We start from the raw sequence: 19057 nt of genomic DNA, 5'->3' as shown, positions 1-19057 counted from the left end.
GAGTTGTCTGCCCCCTGACCTCTGGCAGCCCAGATCGCCCCAAGCTACTGGCTTACTTAAAGGACGGTCTTTGTGCTTCCTTGGTGGGGACGTGCAGGGCACGGATGTCACCCTGGGCTCTAACCTCATTTCCCCTTCACTGCAGAGGCAGCTCCTCCACCCCCACCTAGATTCACTCGGCTCAGGACGGAAGAAGAGTTAAGAACTGACCGTCCTTGGTGGTTAGCTGGCTTTGTTTTCAGGCCAGAGAGAGGAGAATGATTAGTTAATGGTGTTAAGCGAAGGGAAGGGGGTGGGGGCGGGGAAGCAGAGCAGTATGCCCAGCTGAGCTTGCCAGGGCAGACAGCATCCTTCAGCCATTCCCACTCCTGCCCCTGCAGACAAACAAACGCATCCATTCCATTCTGGGCCCTGGGCCAGTCCATACCTTCACTCTGGGGGATGGGGAGGCACCATTCTCCTCTTGTTCCCCCACCACCCCACCTCCCCCAGGCTCCAGGCCTCTGGCCTGGCCGGCCTGGCATGGCCTCTGGCTGGAAACTAATGGAGGTGAGGAGGGGGTCAGCAAGGTGCTGAAAGAAGCGGCTGATGTGGTTTGAGAGTCATTTCCACGTCACCAAAACGCCATCCCAGAGCATCCTCTCAAGTCACCTGCCCATCTCTGGCATTTGCTGCCTCACCCTGCTCCTCCCCCAACCAGCAGCAAGGCTGCCTGCCTGGTGACAGGACGCTACCCCAAATCCAGGCCCCCTTTTGACCCTCCCTGTTGAAGAAGTCCCCGCTGATGTGGACCCCTTTCCCAGGGCCAGGGTGCTTGGGGTCTCTATGAGGCAAGTCCGTCTCACTTGCCAGGGCCTTAGTTCAAGAGGCCAGAAGACCCAGGGTTTGGGAATGAGAGGAACTGCAGGGTCCCCCTCACCTCACTGTGTGGCAGATCCCACTCAGGCAGGGCAGCATGGAGTCAGTTCTGATCCCTCCTCCAAACCCCTACCCCCAGCTGCTGAGCCATAAGCCATAGGTGAGCTTAGGGGGCTTGGTGGAGGGGGGCGGAGCCCTGCTGCAGGGGGTCCTTTCAACCCTCAGGAACAGCAACAGGTGCTGGGGGTCAAGCTGGAGACCTTGCACCCGTTAACTCTTTCTTCCCCCTCTTTTCTTCATTCAGGCAAGAGGAAAGTGAGTCCAGGCTGGGCTCAATGAGTGAAGAGGGCAGAAGCAGAATTCTCAAGATCTGGGCTTGGACTAGCGTGACAACCTTGGGTCTATGAATTCAGCCCCTCCCTCCTTCCTCTAGTCAGAGACGGACTTGCAGGAGCTGGGGTGGAAGGGGCAGTCCTTAGAACACAATCTCCACTCGCCAGTACGGGTACCTCTGAGTCTGTGGGCCCCGGCTCGGTGTTCTTCCCTCAAAGCTGCCAGGACTGCCAGGCTTGGGGGCAGTGCCAGGCAGGCGACAGCTGCAGTGGTGCAATCGTTCTGGGAAGCCTGATTTTCTCTGTGGCAGGGGTCCGGCGGGGTGGAGGAGGAGGCGGGGAGAAGAGCCTAAATGGGAGGGAGGCCCCCATCAGGGACACCAAGAACCTGCTCGGCGGCTCCCCCGCCAGGAGGTCCCCCAGGGCTACACGGGCTGGCTGGGGCTGAGCAGGAGTGAGCGCGGCGGGGGTCTGGACCCGGCGGGACTCCGGGCATCCGGGCCAGCTTCTCCTCGCTGCCGCCTCGGCCAGGCAGTCCGGCCCGGAGACACCTGTCACCGCCCCCTCTCCGTTCCCCAGCTGGGGGCTGGGAGGAAGGCTCCGGCCTACCCGCGCCCCCGCCCGCCCCGCGCGGCTCCGCGGCGCAGCTCCGGGCATCTCGGCGCCGGGCCCGCCCCCTAGGGCTGCGGCGCGCGGGGCGGGGGCGGGGGTGGGGGTGGGCTGCGCGGGGCGTGGCGGGCCGGCCTCGGCGCTCTGGCCCCCTCCCCCGCCCCCCTGACGTCAGCCCCCGGCAGCTGCGAGCTCCCTCACTGCGCTCTCGCCCTCCGGCCGGGAAGCATGGGATGGTCCGGGCTCATCTGCGCCTTCCTTATCGCCGCCTGCTGCTGCTGTCGCCGCGCCGCGGGTGAGTGAGCTCGCTGGGGGTGGGGTGGGGGGGCCCGCGCCCCCAACGGCGCGGCCCGGCAGTCTTCGGCGGAGCGTGCCCGGGAGGAGAGCTGGCATCGCGGCGGGGGCCGGGGCTTTGCGCTGCGTTGTGCGCTCCTCTTCTCCGGGTCCCAGGCACCCGGCGCGTTGCGCGCGTGCAACTCTTCTTTGCAGCCAGTTTGCAGCCTCTATTCCCGACCATCCCGGGAGCAGAACTGGGGAGGCGGGGAGGGGGCTGCTGCCTGGAGCGGGAAGGGGTGGAGCCAAGTCCCTGGGGTCGCTGGTGAGAGCTCTTCCTCAGGTGCTTTCTCTGGGGGACCCGTGGTTGGAGCCTTGGCGGAAGGCGCCTCTACAGCGCATCCCTAAATCCTGAATCCCGCGCCCGCCTGTTGCTGGGAAAGGCAGCTTTCTTAGCTGGAGGGATGCGCCGACCCCTCCCTCTCCCGCCTGGGCTTCGAGCCAGGCTGGAGGTGAGCGAGATGGGGCGGAACGGCGGCTCCCACCCCGGCAGGGCGTTGGCAAAGCCTGGAGGGCGGTGTGGGTCGCCTCGCGCCTACCCGGGTGACGGGATCACAGGTGGCAGGGACGAGGGATCGAGGATTACCAGAGTGGAAGCGCCCCAGACTTGTTACACCTCCCGGAATGGGACCACGTTCAGGTGGGAAATGCGCCCCTGCACCTCGGAGTTTTTCTCTGGAACTGCCTAGGAGCCGGGCGCTCCCGGGTTCACGCTGCCCTTGTATGGCCCGCAACGGTGTCGCTTGTTTCTCTTGGCTCTCTTTCCCGGGCTCCAGCCGCTGCCTGGCTGGGGAAGGGGAGGTCTAAGCAATACCCAACTCGATGGCCTCGTGCCCATGCCGACGGTGTCCCTGGGGTACCCTTGGCTGCTGCCTTCCAATCCCTTCTGGGGAAAGGGCTAAATCGGGCTCCACCCGCTGCAGAAGGTCCAGCCCCACCCGGCCCCGCTCTTCTAGCTCTGGGGAAACGGAGTCAGGGGTGTGAAGCTTTTGCTCTGGGTTGAAGACCACTCCATCTGCCCTTGTTATCTGGGAGCAAGCCCAGGCCAACCACCCAGGCACCCGAGTCCAGCCAGATGGTATGGAGTGACATCACCCCCTCGCAGGGCGGGCAGCGCACTAGCACCGCTGACGTCACTCCTGCCCACTGCCTGGCCCTTGCCCTGACCCCTGCCCCGACCCCGGGGAGAGATTCTGTCCCCCTCCATGACTCTGACCCCTCCATACTCACAAGACTCCCAGGATGGGGGTCCCCTGAGAGTGTTGGATGTTCACGGCGGTGCTGCTTAAGGAGTATGAAATAAGGGCCTCCTGGCCAGGGTTGCCCTTTGGGTTTTATGGGGGATTTGGGGAGGGGGTGTGGGGGGGCAAAGGGTAGAGATGTCTTCCTCTGGGTGTGGGGACAAAAAGGGCCTGTGTGCCCCGGCCTGGCACATGCCTTGCATTCCCACCCTCTGAGCTCACCCGGGGAGGAGGGAGCCTGGAAGGAAAGGGGCCTTCCTCTTGGCCCAGAGCCTGGGTTGCCCCTCTGCCAGCCTCATCTGGGAGGTTCCTGGTGCTCAGGGTCTCTGCTCCAATGACCAGAAACGTCCATCCCCAACTCCCTTGAACCGGGAGAGGGCTGGCCCAGGGTTGGGGGGTGAAGCGCGGTTGAGGGGGTAGGAGAGGACAGTGCCCTTCAGACCCCCGAGGGGGCATGGAGAGCAGCTGCAGCGAGCGGTGCGAGTGGAGGGCACGGAGAGCAGCTGGAGCTGACACAGCTCCTCCCCCACCCGCTCCCCGCCAGGTGTGCCTGGAGAGGCTGAGCAGCCCGACCCGGAGCTGGTGGAGGTGGAAGTGGGCGGCACGGCCCTTCTGAAATGTGGCCCCTCCCACTCCCAGGGCAACTTCAGCCACGCGGACTGGTTTTCTGTGAGTGCTTGGGCCCCAGAGAGGGCAGCAGGGGCGGGAGGCTCTGCCCTTCATGTAGCCCCGGGACGCTCACCTCCTCCCTGCCACCTCCCCTTAGGTCCACAAGGAGAAGCCAACACTCATCTTCCGCGTGCGTCAGGGCCAGGGCCAGAGCGAACCTGGGGAGTACCAGAATCGGCTCAGCCTCCAGGACAGAGGGACTACTCTGGCCCTAACAGGCATCACCCCCCACGATGAGCGCATCTTCCTGTGCCAGGGCAAGCGCCCTCGGTCCCAGGAGCACCGCATCCAGCTCCGTGTCTACAGTGAGTGCCCTGTCCGTGCCTTGTGGAGAGGGTGGGGCGTCGGAAGTGGTGGTCCCATGCCCCTCCCCATTTCTCTCCCCTGTAGAAGCTCCGGAGGAGCCACTCATCCAGGTCAACGCCTTGGGCATTTCTGTGAACAGTGAGGAGCCTGGGGAGGTGAGATCTGCCGGGGTGGCCGGCGGGTAGGCAGGAGCTAAGGTGGGCTTGGCAGGGTCGCAGAGGCAGGGAGACTCACACCCTGTCCTCCTTAGGTTGCCACCTGTGTGGGGAGGAATGGGTACCCCCTTCCTCAAGTCACCTGGTACAAGAACAGCCAGTCCCTGAAGGAGGAGAAGAACCGTAAGTCATCCTCTCTGCCCTTAAAAGCCATGCTTGTGGCACAATATGGGGACCACCTTGCATTTTATTTTACTTTTTTTTTTTTTTGGCCACACCACACAGCATGCAGGATCTTAGTTCCCCGACCAGGAATCGAACCCGTGCCCCCTGCATTGGGAGCACAGAGTCTTAACCACTGGACCACCAGGGAAGTCCCTATTTTACTTTTTTTGTAAGTACACAAGTGATCCTTGAAAATATTCTCGTAAGAATTCAAACTATGGAAAATCTAGAAGGAAAATTTCCTTCCTGCTCCAGACCCACTCCCAGAAATAGCTCTGCTATCAGTGTGTATGTATTCACACTGATGCAAGCCTTGATGTCAAGCCTACTTCTAGGTACTTACTCACACATGTAAATATATCTAGGACTATATAGGCTTTTGTTTTTTATTATCTAAATCAGTGGTTCTCAGCTAGGGGTGATTTTGCTCCCCTCCGGAACACTTGGCAGTGTCTGGAAATATTTTGGGTTGTCGCAAATGGATAGGTGCTACTGGCATCTAGGGGGTAGAGGCCAGGGATGCTGTAAACATCCTACAGGGCACAGGGCATAGCCAGCCCCAAACGTCAGTGGTGCTGAGGTCGAGAAACCCTGATCTGAATGGCACTGTGCGCTACACATTGTTACACAACCTTGTTCTCCTTTTGACAACAGGTCTTGGAAATCTCTCCAGGTCACTCTGCTTAGATCTACCTGATCGTTTACCTACTGCCGGCATTTCACACGGTGTATATAATATAGTCTAGCTAACCATTCATTCCCGTTAGTGGATGTCCAGAGTGTTTTCTCATTTCCTTTTTTTTTTTAAATCCCTGCAGCAGTATTTGCACACGTCCTTGTATGTGTGCCTATGTGTGTTTGTCTAGGGTAGATTTCGAGCAGGAAACTGCTGGGTTGAAGGGCCGCAGCTGGCATTGGTACCTGGCCCTCTACAGGGGCTCCCCTGCCATTCCCCCACCCAGGAGATCATAGGGTGGGGCTGGAGGCGGAGCTGAGGCCGAGCCCTTCGCCCCTTCCTCCCTGCCCAGGGGTCCACATCCAGTCGTCCCAGATCGTGGAGTCGAGTGGTCTGTACACCTTGAGGAGCGTTCTGAAGGCACAGCTGACCAAGGAGGACAAAGATGCCCAGTTTTACTGCGAGCTCAGCTACCGGCTGCCCAGTGGGAACCACATGAAGGAATCTAGGGAGGTCACTGTCCCTGTTTTCTGTGAGTACCGACTCCTCGCTGTGGGGCTGGGTCCTGCTAGCCCTTGGGCTGAGAGCTGCCCCCTTTGCCTGTGCAGACCCGGCAGAGAGAGTGTGGCTGGAAGTGGAGCCTGAGGGGATGCTGAAGGAGGGGGACCGCGTGGAAATCAGGTGTTTGGCTGATGGCAACCCCCCGCCCCACTTCAGCATCAGCAAGCAGGTGCGGGGTCCTCTGTTCTGGGTGCAGGTGGGCATGCAGGAGTGGCTGGAGGTGCACTCTGATCAAGCCTTTGTCCTCTCCCAGAACCTCAGCACCAGGGAGATGGAGGAAGAGAGGACCGATGACAACGGGGTCCTGGTCTTGGAGCCCGCCCAGAAGGAGCATAGCGGCCTCTACGAATGTCAGGGCCTGGACTTGGAAACCACGGCATCGCTGCTGAGCGACCAGCAGGAGCTGGTGGTGAACTGTGAGGGGCTGGGGGCCCAGGACAGGGGGACCAGGCTGGGGCGAGAGGGAATCTGCCCCGCCCTGTCCTGCCTGACACGATTGCTGCGTCCCCAGATGTGTCTGGAGTCCGGGTGAGCCCCGCAGCCCCCGAGATCCAGGAGGGCAGCAGCCTCACCCTGACCTGTGAGGCACAGAGTAACCAGGACCTTGAGTTCCAGTGGCTGAGAGAAAAGGTACCCAGGTGGGCTCAGGTCTCCGGGGCAAGGGGCTGTGGGGTGGGTGGGCCTAGGAGTGACCTCTGACCCATCTCTCACCCCAGACAGGCAAGGTGTTGGCAAAGGGGCCTGTGCTCCAATTACGCAACCTGAAACGGGAGGCAGGGGGAGGCTACCGCTGCGTGGCATCTGTGCCCAGCGTTCCCGGCCTGAACCGCACCCAGCTCGTCAACGTGGCCATTTTTGGTGAGGCCCTAGGCGGAGATCAGGCGCCCCCTTGAAGCCACCTTGAGTTGGGTGGTTTCAAGCTCTTTGGGGACCGAAAGCCACCCGCTGCCCTGGGGGGCTCTGGTGGGGAGGGGGCTGGCAGGCTGGCAGAGCTTGCTGTCTCACTCTTCCCCGCCCTCCCACAGGGTCCCCATGGATGGCACTAAGGGAGAGGAAGATGTGGGTGAAGGAGAACTCAGTGCTGAATCTGTCCTGTGAAGCATCAGGGCATCCTCGGCCCAGCATCGTCTGGAGCGTCAACGGCATGGTGAGCAGGCACATGGCAGCCTCCCAGGCTCTCGTCCATCCCTGTGCGGGCTCTGCTGCCACGACCCGGCATCCCCCCCACCCCTGAACTGCGTCTCCTTCCTTGTAGGCCAGCGAACAGGACCAAGATCCACAGAGTGTCTTGAGCGTCCTGAATGTCCTTGTGACCCCAGAGCTGTTGGAGACAGGTGCTGAGTGCGTGGCCTCCAACTCCCTGGGCAGAAACACCACCGTCATTATCCTGGAGCTGGGTAAGGGCTTGGTCCTGCAGAGTGGGGCGGGGGCAAGCCCAAGCAGGGCACGTTCCCATCCCGCACCCCCATCCGTTTAACCTCTTTCACTCCAGACTCCAACAGAACCACTGGCCTCAGCACCTCCACCGTCAGTCCCTATGCCAGGGCCAACAGCACCTCTGCAGGTGAGCTGGGCTGGATCGGGAGCCGGGCTGGGCCAGGGCATCCTCACCCTGCCCTGACCGGGAGCCCAGGGGAGCTCTGTCGAGAAAAGCCATCAGCGGCCCATCTTCCATCAGCCCCGGGCTGGGCGGGGCCGCGAAGGTAACATGGCAGCCTGGGGCAGGGAGTGACTCGGGGTGTCTTTCTGGGACAGAGAAAAAGCTGACAGAGCCCGAGAGCAAGGGTGTGGTCATCGTGGCCGTGACCGTGTGTGTCCTGGTCCTGGCTGTGCTGGGCGCTGTCCTCTATTTCTTCTACAAGAAGGGCAAGCTGCCGTGCGGACGGTCAGGCAAACAAGAGATGTGAGCACGGCACGTGGCACCCCGCGCCCCACCCCATCTCACGCTGCCAGCCTGTTGCCTCCTCAGGGATGTTCCCCTGCTGGCCCCTGTGCCCACTGAGCCGTTAGGAGCAGGAGGGGGACCCTGGGTCTGAGCGCTCCCCGCCTCACCGCCACTACCCAGCTTTTGTCCACCACACTCCTCCCTCTCACCCCTGTTGCCCTTCCCTGAGCCGGCCCAGAGCACCTAAGAGCCCTTCAGTACCCAGTCCCACGTCCCTCCCAACAGCCCCCCTTCCCTTGCCCCCGAGTTGCCAACCTCTCGCCTCCCTCCCTCCTCCCAGCACGCTGCCCCCGTCTCGTAAGGGCGAATTTGTAGTTGAAGTTAAGTCAGATAAGCTCCCAGAAGAGATGGGCCTCCTTCAGGGCAGCAACGGTGACAAGAGGGCTCCAGGAGACCAGGTAGGAGGCAGTTCCTGTGGCCAGAGCCTGACACATCTTCAGGCACCGGGAGTGGCAGGGGCTGACGGTTGCTGAACACTAACTATATCCTTCATCCTTCCCTGTTGGAGATGGCGAGCCGGCCCCATCTTGCCATCCTAACACCACGCACAGACGGTAGGGCCAGGCAGGTGGCTGAGGGACCCCGAGAGAGGGTAGCTGCCAGGACTGAGAGCAAGGCCCCGTCCCGTCACCATTTCCTGAACAGCACTGGCGGCTCACGTCACTAGGTGTGAAGTGTGGCCCAGTGCGATTCGGGGGCCTCATCTCTCATTCCCCGCCTTGCCATCCCCACCCCCTCCCCGGCTTCTTCCCTCCAGGCGGCTGCACTTAGTTCATCAGCTGTGGCTTTGGTCCCTCCTCTCTTTTAGCGCTCACACCCTAAACCCTGGTCAGTGTCTCCGAACACCCCCCTCACTTCTGCTCTTCGCCCATCTTCAGGGAGAGAAATACATCGATCTGAGGCACTAGGCCCACCGAATCACACGGCGCTCCCTCCCCTGCCTGGAACGTTTCCTGTTCCCTGCTCACCTTCCTCCCCAGCACTCAGGATGGTCACCAAAGCCTCTAAAGTGGACTACAGAGAAGACCCCCCTCCAGCTCACCTGCAGACCCCATTTCAGAGGGCACATGGGCTAGGACCAGAGCTGTCCTGAGAAGGACCTCATGTGGCCCTGGAGGCCCCCTCTTCAGGGACCTGCCCACCACTGTCTCAATTTGTTGAGCGGTGCTCATGCCAAGGAGGGGGCCTCGGTATCCCAGAAGCACACAGGAGAGTCTCTTGCAGAACTTGTTTTCTCTTTACACATATTATGGATGTAAATACCTGTCTTCTACCAGCAGCCGAATTAGGTAGCCTATTTATCTTGAGCTGATTTCCTGCTCCACTGCTCCAGGGCTGGCTTCATAATTCAGCTGTATCACTGAAGTAAGGATGCAGTGAGCCCAGGCCTCTCTCTGCTGGTGAAGTACGTTGCTCACACCAGTTCTGGAGAGACCCCAGCAGTATCTGGAAGCAGTTGCCTGCCTGCCTGCCTGCCTGCCTGCCTGCCTGCCTCTGGAGTCCCCTTTGCGACACTCTTTTCTTTCTCTGGGCAGAAGTCAGGACCTGGTGTCGTTCCTTAAAAGGTATCCCGGGTGTATCTCATTGTCCCTGCAGTAAGGAAGCTGGGTGCCGCTTTCCAGAGTTAAGGCGATTGGGCCCGAGCCCCCGCATTCATTTGGCTCCCCTACCCTTTCAAGGAATCACGTAAGACTGAATGCTGGGGGTAGGGGTTGGAGATGAGGTCCAGACTGTCCTTTACGAGGGTTAAGGCTATAAAGTTATATTAGCACCAGACTTCCACAGCCTGAGCTAATGGGCCTAGACCTTAGGAGAAAGGCCCTAATGGGAGAATGGTACTTGGAGATGAGAAACGGGCCTGGCTAGAGCTTTGGGGTATGTATGTCTCTGTGTGTGTCTGTGCGCACCTGTGTGTGTATATATATGGTTTTGTTAGGTTGTAAATTTGCAAAGTGTTTCCTTTTTATATATGTGTATATATATATATGAAAAATAAAGCTTAATTGTCCCAGAAATCTTACACTGTTTTTTATTCATCATGGGTACCACAGCAGCCTGGGGCCTCCAGAATTGGAACTGCACCAAAAGGAACACAAAACCCTTTGCGGTTGGGAGCAGGGACCAGGGGTTACCTCTGCTTCTGAGCAGAGGGCTCAAGCTCTAACACAGGGGAGAATCAACCTACTCAGCAGCAAAGCTGCCCTGCCGTATCTAGGCAGCTTGCAGAGCCTGGTGAGCTGCTGGCAAGGAGCTATTGCCCTTCTCCTGTCACTGAGACTGCCCTCAAGGTAGCAAAACAGACTTCTGCTGATGAACTGGCACGACCAGGCACCTGGCCCTATTATAGCTCCCCGATATATCACTCCCTAACCCACAAATGACCAAGAACTCGGGTCTGCTACAACAAAAGAAACTTTATTTAAAAATATTTTTTTACAGACATGGGTGCCTGAAAAAGCTCTTTAGTTAACTGTGTATGGAAATGAAAAAAAATTAATAAATAACATTAGTATAACAGAACCTCTAAACATTAATACACTGGCAAAACAAAACGGACTTAAAATGAAAATGAATCTTAAAGCTCTGCTATTCTCTGTAAGAATATTTACCTTCTGTTTTATTCTTTACAGGTGAGAATGATTAAATACTGCTAATATAATTTTTTTATATTAATGACACATTTTTAAAATAGTCCACAAAAATCTCATCTAAGTTTTCATTTTGTTTTATTTTTAACACTGATATACAAATGGGACTCTTCATTCTGGAGAAAAGTATCAAGTTCTCTCCAGCCCCACCCAGGCCAAGAATGTCAAAATCCTGAATAAGGAGGACTTTGAAAAGAATTGTTTCTATCTCCCAATTCTTTATTAGTTAAAGGCAGGGAAGAAGTGAGAAAAGGAAAAGAGATAAGTAAAACGTCATCATACAGAAAACTTTTTTTTTTTGGTCGAAACCTACAGCGGCCGAATACTGAGGACAGGCTTCTGTTCCGGTTCGTGGTCCTTGCTGCCCCTCCCAGGGGAAAACCCGCCCCTGCAGAGGGCACTAGTTGCTTAATGCTCTATGTCTGAAGTTTTCAAATGAAAGGAAAGCCAAGTCTAAGGGAGAGGCAGGAGGTCTAAGGCCAGTTCAGGACCCAGCAAAAAGACAAGACAAAACGAACAACCAAACAGCCTCCCCTTTTCAGGAGGGTCCACCCTACACTGTTCCATGAAGTTGGGTCATTAATAGGATCAGGAGGCTGGGTCACTTGAAATGGTCCAGAGTATGCCTGGAAATCGTGGAACGTTCTGTCTCTTCCTGCTGAACACAGAACATTCAACCTGATCACTAAGATTCTGACTGGAACCAACCAAATGATCCTGGGATACAATGCTCATTTCTTCCAACGAAGCACCGTGGCAGGGAGAAGGGACCGCGGACACGCTGCACCTGGGGGCCACCTCCCCAGCCGCACGGAGCACTTCCTCTCCCCTAGACCGGAGGGACTAATGACACTCAAGGTAGAGGAGCTAAGACTCTGGTATTTCCATATTAAGTCCTAAAATGCAGCCTGGGATACAGTGCTGCCTTAGAAAGGCACAAGATGTTTGGCTTTTTTTTTTTTTTTCAGTGTGCTAAAAATTGTTTTGTTTTGAATAAAGGAAAAAAAAAAGATATGTAAGGTTAAAAATCCCAAGTCACCACAGCCAGAAAGCAGATGTAGGAGGTACCTCATAGCTGCCACACCCCTACCACACGTTTCAGCAGGAGGTCAAGGCCAAGACACTAAAACGGTGCCGAGAAGGGCAGGTCAGGAGGGGAGGTATCCACCCTCATGGGCATGGCTCCCTCACCCAGCAGCAGAAGGAAGAAGCCAAGGAAGGGAAAGCATGTGGTCTGCAGACTTGCAAGCAGTTCTCTGCCTCTTCAGTTTCCAGACAGCCATAAGCATGGCCACCCTCGCCCAGGACAGGGTCAGAGGTAGACAGGGCGCAGGGAACTAACACAAAGGGCACACCGGCACCCATGTCAGAGTGCCGGGCGTGGGCACACTGCACACCCCGCGTCAGGGCTTCAGCATGGAGGCAGCGCAAGGCCTGAGGAGGCTCAGAGAGCGTGTACGGAGCAGTACCCCTCTGGCCCCGCAAACCGGCCCAGGGGTGGGAGGAGAACTGCGGGAGGGCGCCTCACACGTTCATTTTGGGGACTGACTAAGAATATGGGGCCGGGCAATCAGAACTCTGATTTTGTGCCACTGCCAAATCAGTAGGAGAGCTGAGGTTTGCCTTCAGCCCCTGCTCTCTACGAACACAGGGAGTGGTCAGCCACATTCTTCTCAAGCACTGAACAAGGGAAGGGGCCGCGAGATCTCCAAACAGTTGTTAGTCTGTTAGTCAACAGCTGGCCCTCTGGCACCATGCTCTCCAGCCAACTGCGAGCGAGCCTCCAGGCAGGGCTCGCTCTCCGCGCCCCGATTTCCCCCACTTACTCCTGGGCTACTTTCTGGAACCAAGAAAAACTGGTGCTCGCCTTTGAAACCAACCCAGGTTTCCTAGAACTCTGTGAAGGCGAGTGGCACTGCTATCCCTCTGCCGCTTAATTCTGGCGCCCAGAAGGGAATTTCAAACACACAGGCCCCAGCCTTCATCACGGGCCTCAGTGTATATCTTTGGATTATTAGGTTACTTCTGTGTACATCCAATGACTCCAGTAGTTTAAAAAAGTTATAAGTAATTATGAAATGCCTCAGTAACACAGGACAGGCTCCCGGATAAGATAAATAAGATCAAAAGATTCAGGCAAGCAGAAGCACAGTTTTAAAAAACCAAAAAATAAAGGCTTTACTCTAGGACGACAAAGGAAGCAACTGGACAGGGAGGACAAATGCATCCTGTCTAAAGAGCTCTCAGTAAAAAGTCTCTCTAAATTGGAATCTATACCTAATTTATATCCTGGCAACTGTCCCAACTTTATAAATTCTTACTGGCAAAGTAGTTTCTGAGGTACCTCGGAAGGCCTGCCTAAGAATATTACTGCAGAGCTCCCCTCATAGAGGAAAGACCAGATAAAAGGGTGGGGAGGAGGGCTTGGAGGGAGGCAGGCCACGGGCCCATAGAATGAGTACGTTCTCAGCACTAAAACCTGAAGAGAGCCCAGAAGTCCACGGCTAGGGGCTACAGTGGATTTGTGATCTGCTCTCTAAATGAAATCAAAGAAGGCTAGAAACCTGAGACTGAATGAAGGCTAAGAAATGTCACCTAAGAAAAGACTAGCTCCGGAACAGGAGAAACTGGTCCTAAAGAGGGAGGTAAGAAATCTTGGATGCCAAGACTCATAAAGGGAAGAAAAACAGGAAATAAAGCAACAAAGAAGACAGTAACCTAAATTAACTTTAACCTAAGCATTTCCTCCAAGTCCCAGACATAGTCCCATGCCTGCCTTTCCAGTCTCAAAAAAGCAGTATGGTAAGTTTTACTACTAGAGTAAAGTATTTTAGGGTACCTATCCCCTCCTCCCTGAGAACCTCCCCCGCCCCTACTCCCCATCTGAAGCAGCATGCCTCTGCTGCCCGGTGTGGCAAAGTCGGGGGTCGATACCTGATCAATGTGCTGGGCTGATCATAGTCTTTCTTGAGAATATGAACCAAGAGGCACTGGGAATCTGTTAAAACGGTGATCCCATTTAATGGTGAGCTGGGGGTCGTGAGGAATGGGGTGCCTATGTTGGGGCCATGCAGACCGACAAACAGACCGACGAGCAGGAGAAAGGACTAGCTGCAAAGTGTCTCAGCTCCAAGCAGAATCAACTGTACCGCTTATCCTGGGTTCTGGGAAATACCCTGCATCCTTATGATTCCTTCCTTTCTTCTGCTTGAATCCATCTGTTTCTTGCATCCAAAGGACTGCTCAACAGGATGGTCAAAGATACAGCCCTGACCTTCTTCCACTATGCCTCCATCTCCATGCATTAAATGGCTACACGCATTTCTAAAGAGAGACTGCTAATGTAGATTGAGATCAAAGTAGAAATAGTAATGCTTTATGCCAACTGAGAATACTTTAGATAGAATTTCTAGGGCCTGAAAGTCTAGGAGGATAATAACGTGAAAGTCTAGGAGGATAATAACGTGTTGTCTAGGAGGATAATAACGTGAAAGTCTAGGAGGATAATAACGTGTTGACTTTCATACTAAGTTCTACGGTCTCTAAGCTCCGTGCCCCTAGAGATACAGGCTGACGTTTTTGAGAACTGACTGAGTTCAACCTATGTTACTGCCCGGCTCTTGGGAGACCAAACAACTGGTTGAAGATCAGGACCCAGAAACAGGTGCCCATCCCTCTCGCACACCTTCAGCCCTTCTAAGACACAGGATTAGCTGAAAGGTTGTTGAAGGATTGAAACAAGTTCCACGTAGAATGGGAGATGGTGAGAGGTCCCAGAAGGGTGATAAGAAAACTTCCTTATAAAGGGGATCAGAGGTACAGGCAGCTCAGTAAAAAGATCAAGGAAGGCACTAGAGTGGAAAGGGGTATGTAGGCAGATGCTTTACTTAAACATTTAACTGCCCTATTGTGCAACTCTGAGCCAACATACCAACCCACCACCAAACAGATTCGACTTAAACACATAAAAATGGTGGGTATCCATGAGACTTACATGGAGGAATCTCCCAGACCTTGTCAAAGCTACAGGAAGACAACAGGGGTTAATAGGAGTGTCTTGAACTGATTTTTAACCAGGACAGCTCTATAGGGAAATGTCTACATAAAAGAGCTGTGAATATAACCTGCACAATCTTGTTGGGAACGGCTATTTTAGGGCCAAATGCACATGCTAGACAGCCCAAGTACAAGTGCTCTACATCAGTAAACCACCATATGGTGGCAGGGGAGAACACAGAGCTGACAGTTCCGGCTCCTGGTAATCACTCGTAAACACTCGCTGAATGAACACACACAATGTTAGAGCCAAGCCAATAGTCAGAACACCGGTATTCCATGGGCAGTGGTCACTGCAGAGTCAGAAAGGCCAACAGCAAGAAGGGGGACTTACAGTTCGGGAAGAGGGCCTGTATCCCTCCGCCTTTCAAGATGTGAGGTAGGAGAATATTCTGCACTAACACCATGGCTGATCACACACAAAAAGGTCTACATCTTGTTAAAGAGAACAAATAGCTGGTCCCTAGTTTGCAAGCAAATATACAAAAATTCATGTGTAAGATTGCTGACTGGACCATAAAATATATTTTACCTATCTATAGAGGAAATAAATATTTTAATTGTGAGGAATAGCAACCCCCCAATTTTTTTTTTTTAATCCACAAAACAGCTAAATGATACTAATAGTACCATCCCACACCCTGGGTCCTGGTGTTGAGAGTCTGTATAGGAAGCAAAAGAACAGAAGAATGGCAGAATATGAAGAGTGGCACTGGGGGACAGAGAGAGCTAGCGGAAGAGAATGGCCATCCACAGGTATATATCACTATGCATATAAATATTAACACATAAATGCTGAGACGACAAACTGCCTAATCGATTATTTACCAAAGGGAGGTATATCATTGAGCCCACAGGGTTTTTCCACTTTGATAACTCCTGACTTTAATGGAAGGAGTACAGCAGGTGCAGCTGATTAAGTACTGCAAAGCAGGCACCCAGCAACAAGGCAGGCTGTGTAAAGCAACCCAGGGAGACATGGGGAAGCAGGAGACCAGGCTGAACAGAACAGCCTAGTGCACTTGAGAAAAAGGAAAACATCAAAGTGGTTTTTACCTTACTTACCTGACAGGTAACAGAGGAGGAATCGTTTGTAATTAAGAGCGGGAAAGGGGATGTGTTTGCCGAAAATGGCGAAATTCAAAGCCCATTTGTGAAAGGGCAATTTTAGTTAAAATCAGAGCAGAGCCAAAGAATTAAAAATTGCCATACAAATGGAGGACAAAGAATGGGTTATTGGTGCCTTAGTCAAAGGAAAATTTAAGAAATTAAAGTTTTAGAAATATCCTCAAAACAAAAGCCATGCAAAAACTTTCCTGAGCCTCACCTGGCAATCTCAGGCATGGACCCAGGCATGACCTCAGAGCATCCAAAGAGAAAACCCCTCACAGAACCGTCTAAGACCCTGAACACCTGCAGATACGTGGCCAACAAGCTAAGAATCAACCCATGCAATGGTGCACACCTAGTTCAGCCTAGATCCCCACGTTCAACACAGGGATCTGGCACCTAGTTTGGGGGCTGCTGACCTGATGAGCCTCAGGGGTATTCAGTTATGAAAAGAAAGGATGAACCTGCCTTTAGCCTATGTAAGTTAAGGACATAATCTTCAAAGAAGATTTGGGATGCATTCTGAAAAGGCAAAAGATATACAGAACCAGTGCTTTGTTCTCTTGATAGATCTCCAGACTATGGGTAGTATCTACAGACAAGGAAAAATTCCAGTGTGGAGAGGTATGCAAACTGCTGCCATTTTCTCTAGCTCTCTGTCTAGGCCTTCAACATCTAAACAAAGTGCAAAACTGAATGCTACCACAAGTGAAACACTATGCTGGCTTTGAGAAGGAGATGTTAGTTACTGTTTCCTACTCTCTGCCGCTCTCCTCTGCCCTCTCCATCGCGATTCAGGCCCTCCTGCACCTGTTGGGGGCTGTATTATTTTCTGCCACATAGAGGAGACACTGGGTAACCACAGCAAGTCAGCAAAAAGCCCTGAACTATCTCCTCTGGGAACATAAATGGCTCTGAGGCAAGAGGAGAAAATCAAAAGACCTGGGAGTAGCTGAAAGCCAAGAGAAGAGCTAGATAAAGTTTTAGGTCCAAAGACGACAAGATGGGAAAGAAAACAGGTGTAAGGAGAGTCATTTCTCTTTGGATCTCATGACAAAACCATGATTTAGATTGTGAGGAAGGTAGATTTATCAAAGGGCAGGCTTGCTTCTGACAAGGGGGAAGGTTACACACTGCTAGGGAAGTCAGTAAGAGGCCCTGGCCAGAGAACTAACTGAACTCAAGTGGTGCCTTGGCAGTATCTGCAGGAACGTACCAACGGTGCCCCACACAAGACTCTGAGTCTTCTTTACAAACTGGCGACGGCACAAGCTGCAGGGCTTTTCACATGTTGTCTGTCCGCAGTAAAGTCGTTTACTACACCCAGTGATGTCTAATTACTGTGGGGAATGCAGTCACTAAAGAGTACATAGGACCTAACGTGAAGAAGAAAGGGGAAGGAAAGGAAGAAGGAAACGCTACATTCCCAAAGCCATAGGCACAAGAGAAAAGCAAGGGTGGCACCAAGGTAGGGTTGGTGCTAATTATCAGCAGAATGCTGTGCTACCATGGGTGGTATTCCCCCCATTCCTTAAAGGGCAAAGAAAAAATTCATCTCTGAAAATACAACCTGGCTCATATTCAAAGGGAGACACCCATATAAGCTGAAATTCACTGGGAAGAAAAACTGAAGAGATAAACCTTTATTGTCTGTTTTGTGCATTTTATGTACAACAAGGTAAAGAGCATGTGAATGGAGCTTCCTAAGAGCTTCATGGTATTTGGGCCAGAAAGCCATGCTGGAAACAAATGTTTTCCCTTCCCATTAAGGAGAAAACCTCGTGACCTACATTAGAACACACACCTGGCACCAAGGCAACTGACTCCCACAGACTATTTTCTGGGGAGGGCATGGAATGTATCTGAAGGCCTCTATCTCAAAGCAGTCACTATGTCATTAGGATAATTGAAACACCTTTTTCAAAACAGACTCAATGTTCCTATAGAAACAGTGCTTTGGAGTGACCAGTGTTCGCTGCGAGTATCAAACAGGACCATAACGATAGAGCAACAGTACTTTTTTCCCACCTATCTACCAAACAAATCAACACCATCACACACAATAAAGAACATCCTATAAGCTGCTCGGCTTCAGTAAGGCTGGTCATAGCAAGCCCACTGCCAATGACAAGACACCAAGGAGGAGGAGGGAGGAGGAGACTGAGGAAAGGACAGAGGGAGGGTGTTTTAAAAATACAAGACTTCAGCTATGCACACGATAATCCAAGCCAAAGGGGAGTGTTGGAGTTGTAATACACACGGGGGTTGGGTATAAAACCACAGTTGATGGCAGTCTTTAAGATTCCTTCTTAAACATCTTGTGCTAATTCCCTGCCTGGGATTAACACACACAGCAGATAAATCTTATAATCACAGGACACACACAACCACAGACAGACAGACAGACAGACAAGACGCACACGACCACATCCTTAACCTAAGAAAGTCTTAAGTCCTCAATTAGGATTTACAGCACAGTGCTTCTCCTACTGCTTTCTGGACCGTTCCCCAGGTAGGCTACCATTTAATAAAAATGCACACTCTCTCCAAGTGGGGAGGGACTAAAGGACACCTTCAAACGCACTCTCAAAACAAATAAAATAAGACAACATCCTAGCTGCTCCATTCTCATTCCACTGCTTTGAAATCTTGGAACCACAGATGTGATATCCCACACAGGGCAAGACCTCATTGTGAAGTCTCCAAAGGAACCTCTCTGCCCTTTTAGGTGCTACTCGAGCAAGAGCTCCCGGCTCCTCGGTCCTCTAAGCTGCGGCACAGAGGGGGTGTGCTAGGTGGCTACGTGGGCAGGAGAAGAAATAGAAACAAATTCCCGGAGGATGTTTTTGGCCATTTCAATATTGTTGTGGGCAATGACCAGAGCTTTCTGAATGTCCTGGTAGGAGTATCCCTGACTCATGAGGCTCTCAATCTCACTGGAGAGCTGCGGCGAGGTGGCGGCGGTGCTTTGCTGACAGCTACCTGCTTTTCGTTCAGAGTTGATTCTCCGAGGGAACGGTTTGGGTGGCCTCTCAGGAACTTGGGAACCCTCAGTGAAGTCTGGAAGAAACAGGAAAGAGAATGTTTGCAAATCGGGGCGGGGCGGGAATCCTCATCCGATGTGCTAATACGAGATATTATGGACCTACTGTCCGTCAGGTACACGTGCGGTCACAAGGCGGGGTTTTACAGTTTCAAGGGCTTCTGTCTACAGCCTCCTCCCCTCGCAGCACAACAACCTTCTAAAGGCACCACGCGCCTGTCCTGCCGACAGGGACCACGCTGCCCTCCACACAGGACACCTGCACCTGCACCACGCTTTACACCGAGCAC

General features: G+C 53.6%; 2 protein-coding genes across 5 annotated transcripts in view; one reads left to right on the top strand and one right to left on the bottom strand.

Annotated features, from left to right (window-relative positions):
• The first annotated feature begins 2009 nt into the window (after positions 1-2009).
• Positions 2010-9914, top strand: MCAM (melanoma cell adhesion molecule). Of its 2 annotated transcripts, XM_060103700.1 has the most exons (16): positions 2010-2094; positions 3918-4042; positions 4140-4347; positions 4433-4503; positions 4599-4686; positions 5757-5936; positions 6013-6134; positions 6219-6381; positions 6477-6595; positions 6682-6823; positions 6991-7112; positions 7221-7362; positions 7458-7529; positions 7721-7868; positions 8191-8308; positions 8789-9914. In XM_060103700.1, exons 1-16 carry the CDS (start codon positions 2028-2030, stop codon positions 8816-8818), a joined length of 1917 nt encoding a protein of 638 aa, XP_059959683.1. In that variant the 5' UTR covers positions 2010-2027; the 3' UTR covers positions 8819-9914. The 2 variants fall into 2 exon arrangements, with proteins under 2 accessions (XP_059959683.1, XP_059959682.1); XM_060103699.1 differs by lacking the exon at positions 8191-8308 and having other exon boundaries at positions 2015-2094.
• A 495-nt stretch (positions 9915-10409) lies between these two features.
• CBL (Cbl proto-oncogene) overlaps positions 10410-19057 on the bottom strand; it is a 99023-nt gene continuing 90375 nt past the window's right edge. For all 3 annotated transcript variants that reach the window (XM_060103003.1, XM_060103004.1, XM_060103005.1), the window contains one exon: positions 10410-18784. In XM_060103003.1, coding sequence (XP_059958986.1) covers positions 18516-18784 — 269 coding nt within the window. In that variant the 3' untranslated portion in view covers positions 10410-18515. The remainder of the gene's footprint in view (positions 18785-19057) is intronic.

The sequence above is a fragment of the Mesoplodon densirostris genome, chromosome 7 (genome assembly GCF_025265405.1).
Source record: "Mesoplodon densirostris isolate mMesDen1 chromosome 7, mMesDen1 primary haplotype, whole genome shotgun sequence".
NCBI lineage: Eukaryota > Metazoa > Chordata > Mammalia > Artiodactyla > Ziphiidae > Mesoplodon > Mesoplodon densirostris.
This window is presented reverse-complemented; position numbering and strand designations above follow the sequence as displayed.

Coding starts and splice junctions, on each gene's coding strand:
- MCAM (XM_060103700.1), top strand. CDS start 2,028: ATGGGATGGTCCGGGCTCATCTGCGCCTTCCTTATCGCCGCCTGCTGC. Junction 4,504..4,598: donor ACAGTGAGGAGCCTGGGGAG/GTGAGATCTGCC, acceptor TGTCCTCCTTAG/GTTGCCACCTGTGTGGGGAG. Junction 7,113..7,220: donor TCTGGAGCGTCAACGGCATG/GTGAGCAGGCAC, acceptor CCTTCCTTGTAG/GCCAGCGAACAGGACCAAGA.